At 35.8% G+C, this 11,497-nt stretch overlaps 1 protein-coding gene across 2 annotated transcripts; it reads right to left on the bottom strand.

Moving 5' to 3' along the window:
* Positions 1-67: 67 nt before the first annotated feature.
* Positions 68-10,885, bottom strand: nlrx1 (NLR family member X1). Of its 2 annotated transcripts, XM_059514408.1 has the most exons (9): positions 10,818-10,884; positions 7,112-7,236; positions 6,676-6,745; positions 6,476-6,585; positions 5,744-6,366; positions 3,248-4,671; positions 2,103-2,189; positions 842-1,093; positions 68-745 (listed from the first exon to the last, which is right to left on the bottom strand). In XM_059514408.1, the coding sequence occupies exons 2-9, from the start codon at positions 7,215-7,217 to the stop codon at positions 391-393; spliced, it is 3,027 nt and encodes a 1,008-aa protein (XP_059370391.1). In that variant the 5' UTR covers positions 7,218-7,236; positions 10,818-10,884; the 3' UTR covers positions 68-390. The 2 variants fall into 2 exon arrangements, with proteins under 2 accessions (XP_059370391.1, XP_059370392.1); XM_059514409.1 differs by lacking the exon at positions 2,103-2,189 and having other exon boundaries at positions 10,818-10,885.
* Between the last annotated feature and the right edge of the window lie 612 nt (positions 10,886-11,497).

The following is an 11,497-nucleotide window of genomic DNA, read 5'->3' as shown; positions in this document are numbered from 1 at the left end:
CTGCGAAGTGCTTTTCCGCCATACATTATAGTTATAATTTTTTTATCCACAAAATCCCCACGTTTTATTTTGTGCCGCCATACTAACTCATGTAACTACTCGTGTAACAGTCTTTAAATAGGGAAAACATGGAAGTGTTTGGTGGCTTCTAAATTCATCCCTGTTTGGATCCTAAGGAATGAATGGTGCTAAGCTAAATGCTAACATAGTGGCGCCCTGAGACAGGAGGGGTACGTATCAACTCGTCTAAGTTGAGGGAAACCATACTGAAATATGGGAAAACTGTGGCATTTTCATTTAAAATCTAACTGGGAAATATTAAAGGCTGACTGGATTGAAATATGGCTCCAAATTTTCCCAAATCCCTTTAGCTTTGATATAATACTTATTTTATTTTATACCGGTCCCTGTTCCAGTATCACTGCTCTTTTCCAGTAAGCGCAGCATTTGCCTCACAACACTCTCCACTCGTCGGAAGTGCATCTTTTTCCAGAAACTCTGGTGCTGTTTGCGACCCCATTCCAGGTCTTTCAGGAAGACCAGCAGTTGCTCGCGTACACGGCCTCTATCCCAGGAAAGAGAATTTTTTCCAATAACGCTCAGAATGGGATGCCAGTCCTCTGAGATGTCTGAACCCTCCGTTACAGATGCCAAGACCTTGACCCGCCGGCCCTCCTTGACCCGAGGACCACCACGCACGTACAGCGACTGCTTCCCCACATCAGTAAGCTTGTTCAGGTACAGGCTGAGACGAAGTATGAGTATAAAACATCTATTACCATCAGATGGATTTATAAGAGACACATATGATTGAACTATGCAAATGTATTGTTGTACTCACTGTACGGTGTGGATGCTGGGATGTTCACGACAGGCATCAACCAGAGTGAGAGCTGCACTGTCTCCAATGTTGTTGTAGGCCACATTTAGCTCCTGTAACATTTTATGCTGGCCAAGGCTCTCGGCCAGCAGCTGTGCCGATTGGTCCCCGATGCCTGTGTGCATCAGATTCAGCCGCTGCAGAGAGTGGTTACCAGACAGAGCTTCCAGTAGATGGCTGATGCCGGTGTCCGTCAAGTAGTTGTCACACAACCTATGATCACAGCAACAGGAAATTCATGAAAAAAGATCAAGAAACACTTTTTCCTGAATATAATCACAGTGATTCAAGGGATGAAACTAAAAAAGTAGTGTATGCATCTATTCATTTTTCTGGATTAAACTAGTAACATAGTTGTACATTTACATTTAGTAGTAACTTCTTTCTTTTTCTCACAAAATGTTTTATCTAAGACTATTAATGTATTGGTCAATACAGTCGAATACTAAAATAATGTGCCAAATTATTTATTATAAATACTGCAAATTTAAGTGAAATAAAAAATTTTCTAAAAAGTACAGACACACATCATTACCAAAATAAATAAAAGAATAAAGCAAAGCTGAAATTAAATGAAAAATGGACAAATGAAGGATGAAAAACTAAATTATAAATAGCTTAGCAACTAAATGAAATAAGTTTATTTTTAAAGGGCACTATAATAAATTGGAAATCTAAACCTGAACTCAACAACTAAACCTGAAATAAAAATTAACTAAGCATAAAAAGTTTGTTTACAAATAATACAAATGACAAAAACACATCAAACTATTACAAAAAAATCTAATAAAATGTAACTAAAATAATTAAATAACTTTAACTGAAATAAAAATTGGTTAAACATTAACAGTATATTTGCAATATTAAAAATAGTAAAAATGACAAAAACACATAACACAATGAATAAAAATGTAAATAAAAACTGAAAATATAAAAACAAAAAAAAACTCATTCAAAACTTTAATAAAAGCTATTGGTATATAAATACTACTAAAATAAATACACTAATAAATATATACCTTTTGGGATGTTTTTATCCTAAATCTCAAGAATCGGTGAAGAAATGCAATGTCACTAACAAATACATTACATAGACTGAGTTTTCCAACTCTTGTTATTGGAAAACAAACAAAAATGCCTTTTTTTATGCAGTTCGAATGTAACCTACCTCCTCAACCATGAATATATCAAAGTAATAACGTGCTATTGAAAGTATGCTTACTGTATTGATTTAATAGTACAGTTGGGCTCGAGCAGGAGATCTCGCAGTAGAATACAGGACTCAGGACCCAGGCTGTTAAACTGGAGACTGTAAACACACAGTGAGCAAAAACACACACACACACACACACACACACACACACACATGCATGATATTAGTTTGTTGATTTCCCAGGCAGAAAATCAATAACTAATGAGGCAATTGTGCTTAGAAGTAATTATTACCAACTGCATTCTGCAAGCAAAGCAACCTGAAGGCAAGGTCCATTAAGACCCCAATTTTAAGACCAACCAGTCCTCAGTTATTGTTACTTTCACTCAATAACATGTACACATTACAAAACTTGAGGTCAGTGTATTAGAGGGCACTTCAACTAGCTTCTTTCGAGGATCAGAATTCAAATGAACTTAAAATTAATATAAAACATAAGTTTGAAAGTGTTCACATTTACATTTATTCATTTAGCTGACGCTTTTATCCAAAGCGACTTACAATTGCTATATATGTCAGAGGTCGCACGCCTCTGGAGCAACTAGGGGTTAAGTGTCTTGCTCAGGGACACATTGGTGTCTCACAGTGGATTCAAACCCGGGTCTCTCACACCAATGGCATGTGTCTTATCCACTGCGCCAACACCACCCCACCAAAAAAAGAATATTTTAAGAATATCTTATTACATTTTTTAATCAAAAATACAGTAAAAGTAATATTGTGAAATTATTTTCTATTTTCTATTATCCTATTCTGCTCAGGTTAGTCTGTTGCCTGGTTAAGGGGACTTTTCATCTGGTCATGTTGAGAGAACCAGCTAAGACCAGAAAAACTCAATCTTAGGTTGGTATAAGATGATTATTGTTATTTAGCAGGTAAGTTCTGTATGGACAGCAAAGAGACACTTTACATAAATCATACATTTAAAACTAATAGTGAAAAATATATTCTAACTATTGGTTTTAAAACAGCAAACTGCTAGTTGATGAGCCCCAAACATGCATTAGTATCAAATTTAGCAATAGAGTATCTAAAGAGCTTATGAAGTCAGATGTTCAGTATGCTTCAAATGTTTCCAGTTTTATGCATAGAACTACTTGGCTCAAGCATGCAAAACATTGCCTAGTTTTCTCTATAGTAAGTGCATGTCTCACTTGAGGTTGCTAGTGTGACGGAAGGCTGGCCAGAGCATCTGAAGTAACTCTGGAGTGATGTGGCAGGAGGAAAGGTTGAGCTCGTTCAGGTGGAAGCTTGAGCTTGTGCAGCTCAGAACTATGCTCAGCACGAAGCACTTGTGTGGCGTCATGCGCACAGTTGACAAGTTGATGGTCTTGATGGACTGGAGGACTTCAGCTGTGAGTCGAGGGTTCTGGAATTCATAAAGTAGGACCAGAAGGTCCATGAGCTCCTCTGGAGGCTGCTTCTTCTGGCTCTCCTTGATCAGGTGTTTCCTCAGCGCACGGGTGATCTGAGAAACTGTCTGACTCTTGATGCTGCATCCGAGCTGGTCTAACAGCCTCCGGTTCCCGTAATGAAGAAGTCCTCCCATGAAGATAGGGTAGAGCTCAAACGCTCTTGTGTAGATTTCCTCCTGTGGCTGTGGACCATGCACTCCCAGGAGGCTTTGCTCCACCTGGTCCAAAACATCTTCATTGAAGCTGTCCTCTGAACGAAACATTTCCGCCGCCATAGTGTTTGCGATATGCCCTTTGCTGTGGCTGGTAACTCGCTCGAAGAGTTTTGGGAACAACTTAAGCAAGTTGAAAATGGCGAAGATTCGGAAAGGTATTATTTTGGAGAGGATGCTCAGGAGGCTTGTGATGTCCTCACTGGCCTGTCCCAAAGCCTCAGAAACCTCTTTGGTCAACTTCTCCAGAACGCTTTTGTTCTCGCCAAGAACGACATAGAGAGCAGCTAGATATTCCTGCATAGCGGGAACAGCAAACACATAGCGTGTACCACCAGATTCTGGATCCGTACCATGATAATCTCGAGGAACCAGAAAGAAGTCAAGCACATCTGTGCGAAACACTGCCAGTTGTTGGAGTTCTTCATCCGTCTTGGTCTTGCCACCAACCCACTGCTCCAGTTCTTCAGCGGAGAACGACGTCCGCTTGTTGGTAACGCCATCAAAAGCTAGTTTACCAACAGTACGGACCACATAGAGCATTAATGAGTTCTGTTGCTCTTGTGAAGATACGTTTCCATCCACGGTTATCACTTCTCCTCCAAAGTTGAGCCTCATGAAGCTGGTGTAGATGCCAGTGAGGGTTCGAATTGGTGACTTTGTATCAGTAAAATGCAGTAAATGAAGAGTGGCACATGTGAGCCAGCAGTAAGATGGTAAGAAGCAAGCGGTTGCTAACTGACTCTCCCGCTGTAGATTTAGGTAAAACATCTCTATGAGTGTCTCCGCTGCCTTGCCCGGCTTGCCTTCATTCTGTTGCAAGAGCCTGCTGGTGAAGTAGGCTCTCTGGCGATCAGGATCATTGAAGCCACAGATTTGTACAAAACGATTTATGTATTTTTTAGGAACTCTGTCCACGGCAGATAGTCTGGTTGTAACCAAAATGTTGGCCTGTAAGAAAAGCAACAGCTATTAATTACCATAAACGTTAATCTAAAGCTGAAAAAGTAATTGGCCACATTTAAGTTTTCAGAAAGGTATTTTTGAATACATGTGGTTTCATATGATTTTGAAAGACTTTTATACCATTTTTAAGTGTAGTTGACTCTCTAATATAATGTAGTGTAACCAAGTATAAAGCAATGAATGAATATATTATTTAATATAATAATAATAAAATCATTTTAAATATATGTGTACACATCTTAATCATTATTTTCCAAAGAGTTATAAAATAGTTTTAAGATATATCAAAAAAGCAATATCATAAATTAATTTATAAATATGAAAAAACCTGCTTTGTCATAAGTCTCAAATGATCTAATATTATAAAAGACTTACTGACCCAGACACACATGCTCTTTATGATATGTCCATTTGTTTTTTATTTTGTATGTTGGTAGCTTCACATGACTTTGAACTGTTTGACAGTTTTTTTTTTAATATCATTAATTAAAAAAAAATAATAATTAAATTAATTAATGAATTAATTTAAAAAAAAACTTCACTACTAATAAAATATAATAAGATTTTATTTTTAAGAATTTAATTATTTTGATGAGGCTTTGAAATTGAAAAAAAAAATGTAATAAAAACATATAACTACTACTAATAAATTATTATTATTTATATTATTTTAAAAGAAATCTATATTATTATATTATATTATATATATATATATATATATATATATATATATATATATATATATATATATATATATATTCTTTATTATAGCTTTTCCTTCATTAGTATAAAAATAACTAAATTCAATTAAATTCACAAATGTAAATACAAATGTGCATCACAGACCAGGTGTTTTCAAGTTACTGTATTTATGAAGTGCATTTTATTGTATTTTTAGTAAATTAATAGATCTGTACAAAAATGTGTGATGTCATTCACCGAGGCTCTGCCATTTACATCACAAAACCACCACCGATTTAATCTGGAACATGGCATCATTCAACATGCCAGGTCACAGCCTAAAAAACCTCAAAGAGTAAACAGCTGAGCCTCATACCTCAGGAAGCAGGTATTTCCTCAGTAGATTAACAACAACAGCCCCCGATGAGAGAGCCTCATTGGGATCGCTGCATAACTCTGTGGAGCCGATGCAGAAATCCAGCTTCATCTTCTCCATTCCATTGAAGATGAAGAGGACATCCTTAGCCTTGTCATAATCTCCACTAAGATAAGGTGTCTTGCGAAGGTGCATGTACTTCCTGCCCACGAGGTCTCGAAGGGATGTTGGTTTGGATAAAGGGGAAATATCCTCACAAGAGAAAGGCAACACAAGTTTGAACTGGGAGAAAACAGATCCAGCACACCAATCCAGCACTAGTTTACGGACGACAGTACTTTTCCCTGTGCCGACAGCCCCATACAGCAAAACATTGAGTCCTCGTGCCTTGTTTCCATTATTGTTAGGATTAAAGAGCTGCTCAACTGTGAGAGAGGGACGTGTGGATATGCTTGTCTTTTCTTTGAAGGGACTAAGACCTCTGTCCTCATCTGGATGATGCTCCAGGATAAGTGGCTGCACATGCATAGTTTCGGGAGAAAAGTAGCCACCAAATTGCCTCTCCTCTTGAGGAAGGTGACTGAACCATAATGTCAGCTTCTGTTTGTGGATCTCAATGGGATCTGCGGGTTAATTGTAATACAAGCATAAAAGATATTGTTATTTTATGAGCTGAAAGGGCTAACAGAGTGATTTACCAACTAAATGTAAATGATTCATGAATAAACACACCTGTGATGGGTTCATAGGTACAAAAGAACCTAGGATTGAATCCAGAAATGGAATAGCACATAGATGTTCTCAATTCTCTACATGTATATCTATAAGAGCTTGTTGTCTTGCTGATGAGGCAAAACGCAAGTAATATCAAAACATATTCAATGAAAACAATAGACAAATGCTGGATTTCTAAGTATTATTATTATACTTACGCTGGAAATGAAAAGTGATGGTGATTTACACCACCACAGATGCCATCTGATTGGAGACTTGCGTTAAAGGCTGAAATAAACAATTGTTATTTCTGTAACTATACAAACCAAAAAACTATTTTCAGTATGTTTAAAAAAAAAAAAAAATTATTCAGCAAGGACTAAAACAATAAAAAAAATATTAAGCTGCCCAACCGTTTTCAACATTGCTAGTAATAAAAAACATTTCTTAATCAGCAAATTAGCATATTAGAATACATTCATCAAAGATCACGTGGCACTGAAAACTGGAGTAATGATTCCTGAAAATTCTACTTAAGAATAAATTACATTTCGAGATATATCACAATAGGAAACAGTTTTTACAATATTACTGCTCATACTGAACTTTTGATTAACAGATATTTTAAATGTTTTTAAAATGTCAAACACCTACTCTTCTTAAGAGCCCTGGTGTGAAGGTAGCAGCAGACGTCTCTTGTTGAACCTTGGCATCTCCATCTTAACACTTCAGCTCCCGATGACCTCCCAAATCGCCACATTTTGACTTTAAAATAACCCCTAAAGGATGATATGTTTTGTCATAGTGACTTAAAAGGTTAAACAGGTCTAAAAAAATTGTGTAGAACATGTAAACAGTCAACAGTCTACAGTCAACACAGTAATGTTAATGTACCTGACAAAATCAAGCCAAACCTTGTAAGGTCCCTCCTTCGGTTTTGTGTTTCAATGACACATGATGCCTACACAGTTCTGTCATACACATATTTGTTTAACAACACACCCAAAATGTTAGTTTTGGTCTAATATCTAAAGAAACCATGTAATGAATCACTAATGTGGCGTCTAAAGTACCTCCTCCAGACAGGTGTTTTATATATATATATATATATATAGAAACAATTCTTTATATGCAAGATTGCTTGAAATTCATCAGGTGACAGTAATGAATGATCAGTAAGGTCAAGTAATCTGTCCTTGTCTGTGTGTTTAATACACAACAGAAAATGTTTTCCCTCTGACAACTGTGTTGATGACTATGAGCCAGACACTATGAAGGTGTGACCTGTCACCACACCTGTACCTAAACCAACACTGGAAACTCATTTTTATTAAGTAATTTACAAAACAATTCATCCAGCGACCAGTTTATACCAGTGGCTGTCAAAAATATGAAGTCAGTTGAATGTTGTACATCTTTATATTTCAGTGTTTTAAACCATTTTAATTAGAATTATATTAATATAACTACATTTAAATAATTGTAAGATTTATTGGGGCCCCTTTTTAAAGTCACAACTTAAACAGGGTTCCCACACCTTGATTAAATTCAAGGACTTTCCAGGTCCAATACCATCAAATTCAAGGACTTAATGTGGGGACACATTTCAAGTGAGAGCGAGGTTACATCGTGTTACCTTGTAAGATACCTTGTTACAGTTTTCATGTGTCAAACACAGCTATGCAAAAAAAGCTTCTTCTTTGCATTCATTTTTGGCCATATGACAGAGATCTGATATTCTATTTGTTGTATTTCTGTTTTGCATAAAACTGAAAATATTCGGTACATCTTACTGTATTCTAAAATGATCTGATATTAACTTTTGCATGGGTTTTATTGAAAAGAGCTTAGGCTCATGTAACCAGAAGATATATGAACATGCTTTTAAGTTTTTCTTGCCTCATGGGTTTACATTATCTTATAAAGCAAAGCAATTCAACATTAATTTCCAGGTGTGTCTGTGAAACATAGTGGTACCATCCTAGTAGTTTTGTGAACGCCATGTAGGGTGACCATATATTAGTTTTCCAAAAAGAGGACAGTGGGTGTGGGCAGGGCAGGGGGCTGGGGTGTGGTAGGTTGTTGATAAAAGTAAAGCCTAATGTAGTGCAATGACCATAACCCAAATATCAAAACTGAAAATATGTCATTTCCATACTTAAAATACATATTTTACAGTCACTGTTATGCATATTGATCATAAACACAGCTAAAGAGCTTCCTACCAGTGGCCCTCCTTCACAAAATTTTACATCTAGCACAGTTTTATCATAGGCAGAATGCAAAATGTTTCAATACAGGCATTTTAGTGAAACGTAATTAAACAACATTTCAAACCTTTAACCCACGATGAAAATCAACCCAGTTTAAAAGTAGCCATAGGGAGAAAAAAATGCAACCTGTCACCACAGAACACAGAACAAATTTTGGGCGATTCAGAATTTGTTTTCAGCAAGAAACAGAAATTGAGATTGTACTTTTTTCCTTGTTGTTTTGTATATCCGAGTGAAACGGCTTCTGATACGGAAAAAAAAAGTAGGGCAGTGAACTGTATAAAAGAATTTTCAGAAGTATCAGGGTTAAGATTGAATATGAATAAGTCAGTTCTGTTTCCTGTCAACAAATGTTTTTTAAATAATTTCCATAATATTCCAATTAAAAACCAAGTAACATATTTGGGAGTTGTTATATGTAAAGATGAATATTTGCGTAATGATTTAAATTTCAATCCAATTATTACTAAAACAAGTAAGAGGTTTAATATGTGGTTGCAAAGGGATTTGTCTATTCAGGGGCGGGTACTTCTGTCGAAAGCTGAAGGTATTTCCAGATCAGTCTATACATCCTTATCATTGGATATTCCTCCTAAAGTTACCAAGCAATTGGATAAAATGCTTATTAATTTTGTCTGGAAAAACAAGCCTCATTACCTGAGAAAAGACATTTTATGCAACTCCAAAGACCATGGTGGTCTAGAGGTGTTGAGTTATGATACGTTAAACAATGTATTTAAAATAAATTGGCTTATTCAATATTTAAAAAATAAAGACAGTATTTGGAACTCCTTTCCCAACTATTTGTTCAAGCAATTTGGTGATCTTGAATTTTTGTTGAAGTGCAATTATTCAACTGAAAAAATAATGGTGAAGCTTGCAAAATTTCATAAAAAAGCTCTTATGGCATGGACTCTGGCCTATAAACATAATTTCTCACCAAGGAGGTACTGTATTTGGAACAACAAAGACATCTTATACAAAAATAAAACTTTATATTTTGATTACTGGTTTGAAAACAATATTATAGCAGTTAGCCAGCTCCTAAACAATGATGGAGTTTTATTAACATATAAAGAATTTTTGAATATATTTAAAATACCAGTTAAACCTAAGGAATTTGCAGTTGTAATGGGTGCAATCCCTCAAAAAGTTTTGTTTCTTCTTAGAAATGCATCACATGAGAAAGATTTGAATTTTGAAGAGATCAAGAGTAAAATATTTATTGGTAATACATACAAAATAGAGTCTCAAATAATTATATTAGGAATATACTTAATAACATTGTTTATCCTCCAGCTCGCTTTTTCTGGTCTTCTGTATTTGGAGATGTGAATTGGCGTAAAGCTTGGCGAACAGTAGACAAATTTTATATTAATAATAAAGTAAAAGAGGTTTCTTTTAAAATAATGCATAGAATATATCCAGTTAAACATGTGCTGGAACGCTTTAAATAAAAATTGATTACTCTTGTGATTTTTGTAAAGGTGAAAAGGAAACTATTTTTCATTTATTTTTTCATTGTATACATACAAAAATATTTTGGATTGATATGGAGTTTTTTATTAAGGAAATATTGGTCATTTCTTTGCAGTTGAGTGGATATGATGTAATAAAATACTTTAGTGATCATGGTGTTGACAAAGATGAAGCATGTCTCATACAATTGTTAATTTTAATGGGGAAGTTTCATATCCATAAAATGAAGTGATCAGGCTCCAAACCAAACGTTTCTCATTTTCTAAATTATTTCAAGCTGTATTGTAAGATTCTATGTAATTGCACACGTAAAAAAGCTATTATAAACACAATGTGTAAAGTTTTACATTAAATGGTTTTCCAAAGAAAACCATTATAAGGAAAACATTGAACCATTAAGCTGCTTAAAAAGAATCTGTTTGCTTATGTAAACTATGCATCGTTAATATAGTGATAACTGAATTTGATCTTTTAATATTAATATTTTAAATATATAAAGGCACTTTAAGTGTTTTACAAAGTTTGTCGCACTGTTTAATGATTGAAAAAATGCCGCGGGTGCTTAATATCGATTGCAAATGGCCAAAACTTGCATTTTGTTCACATACCTTTGTTTTATTCTTTTGAGAGGTGAGATATTTGCGATGTTTTGCCCTCCAGGGCTTCGATCCGGTCACGTGACTGAAAGCTGCCACTCACTAAGGACGATGAGAGCGTTCCGCTCTGTGAATGCCTTCCCTGAAAGTCGTTCAGTAACTGTAGTACCGCCCACATAACACAAATGTCACCTTTCAACTTTGAACTTTATTTTTATGACGCTGTAGCGAAATTCAAATGACTAAATAAAAGCTATCCTACCAGCAGCTTTAAATCTACAAAAGACAAGCTTTCTTCAGGATACTGCTTGGGTTTTAACTTTGCCACTGCCACCAGTTAATGTATTCAGTCCATAGGCGTCGATTTCGGGGGGGACGGGGGGGACGGGGGGGACGTGTCCCCCCCAGATTTCGTCATGAGTCATTTTGTACCCACCACTTTTTTTTTTTTTTAAACCTCGAGTTCTGCTGCTGCGCTGGCTACACGCTTTTCTGTTCATTAAAACTGCAACAACTGTAACATTGGGATACGTTCTAGGTTGGGGGAGGGGGAGTCATCGTGTCACTGTTATTATTTTCTCTATAGACGGTTTCAACGGCAACAACATAAACAAACGTTACTGCGCATGCGCGCTTTTGCGGACCTAACTTAACTTCCGGTAGACTTAATATAATTCCAAATAGAATCAATA

The sequence above is a fragment of the Carassius carassius genome, chromosome 28, assembly GCF_963082965.1.
Source record: "Carassius carassius chromosome 28, fCarCar2.1, whole genome shotgun sequence".
NCBI classification, from domain to species: Eukaryota; Metazoa; Chordata; class Actinopteri; order Cypriniformes; family Cyprinidae; genus Carassius; species Carassius carassius.
This window is presented reverse-complemented; position numbering and strand designations above follow the sequence as displayed.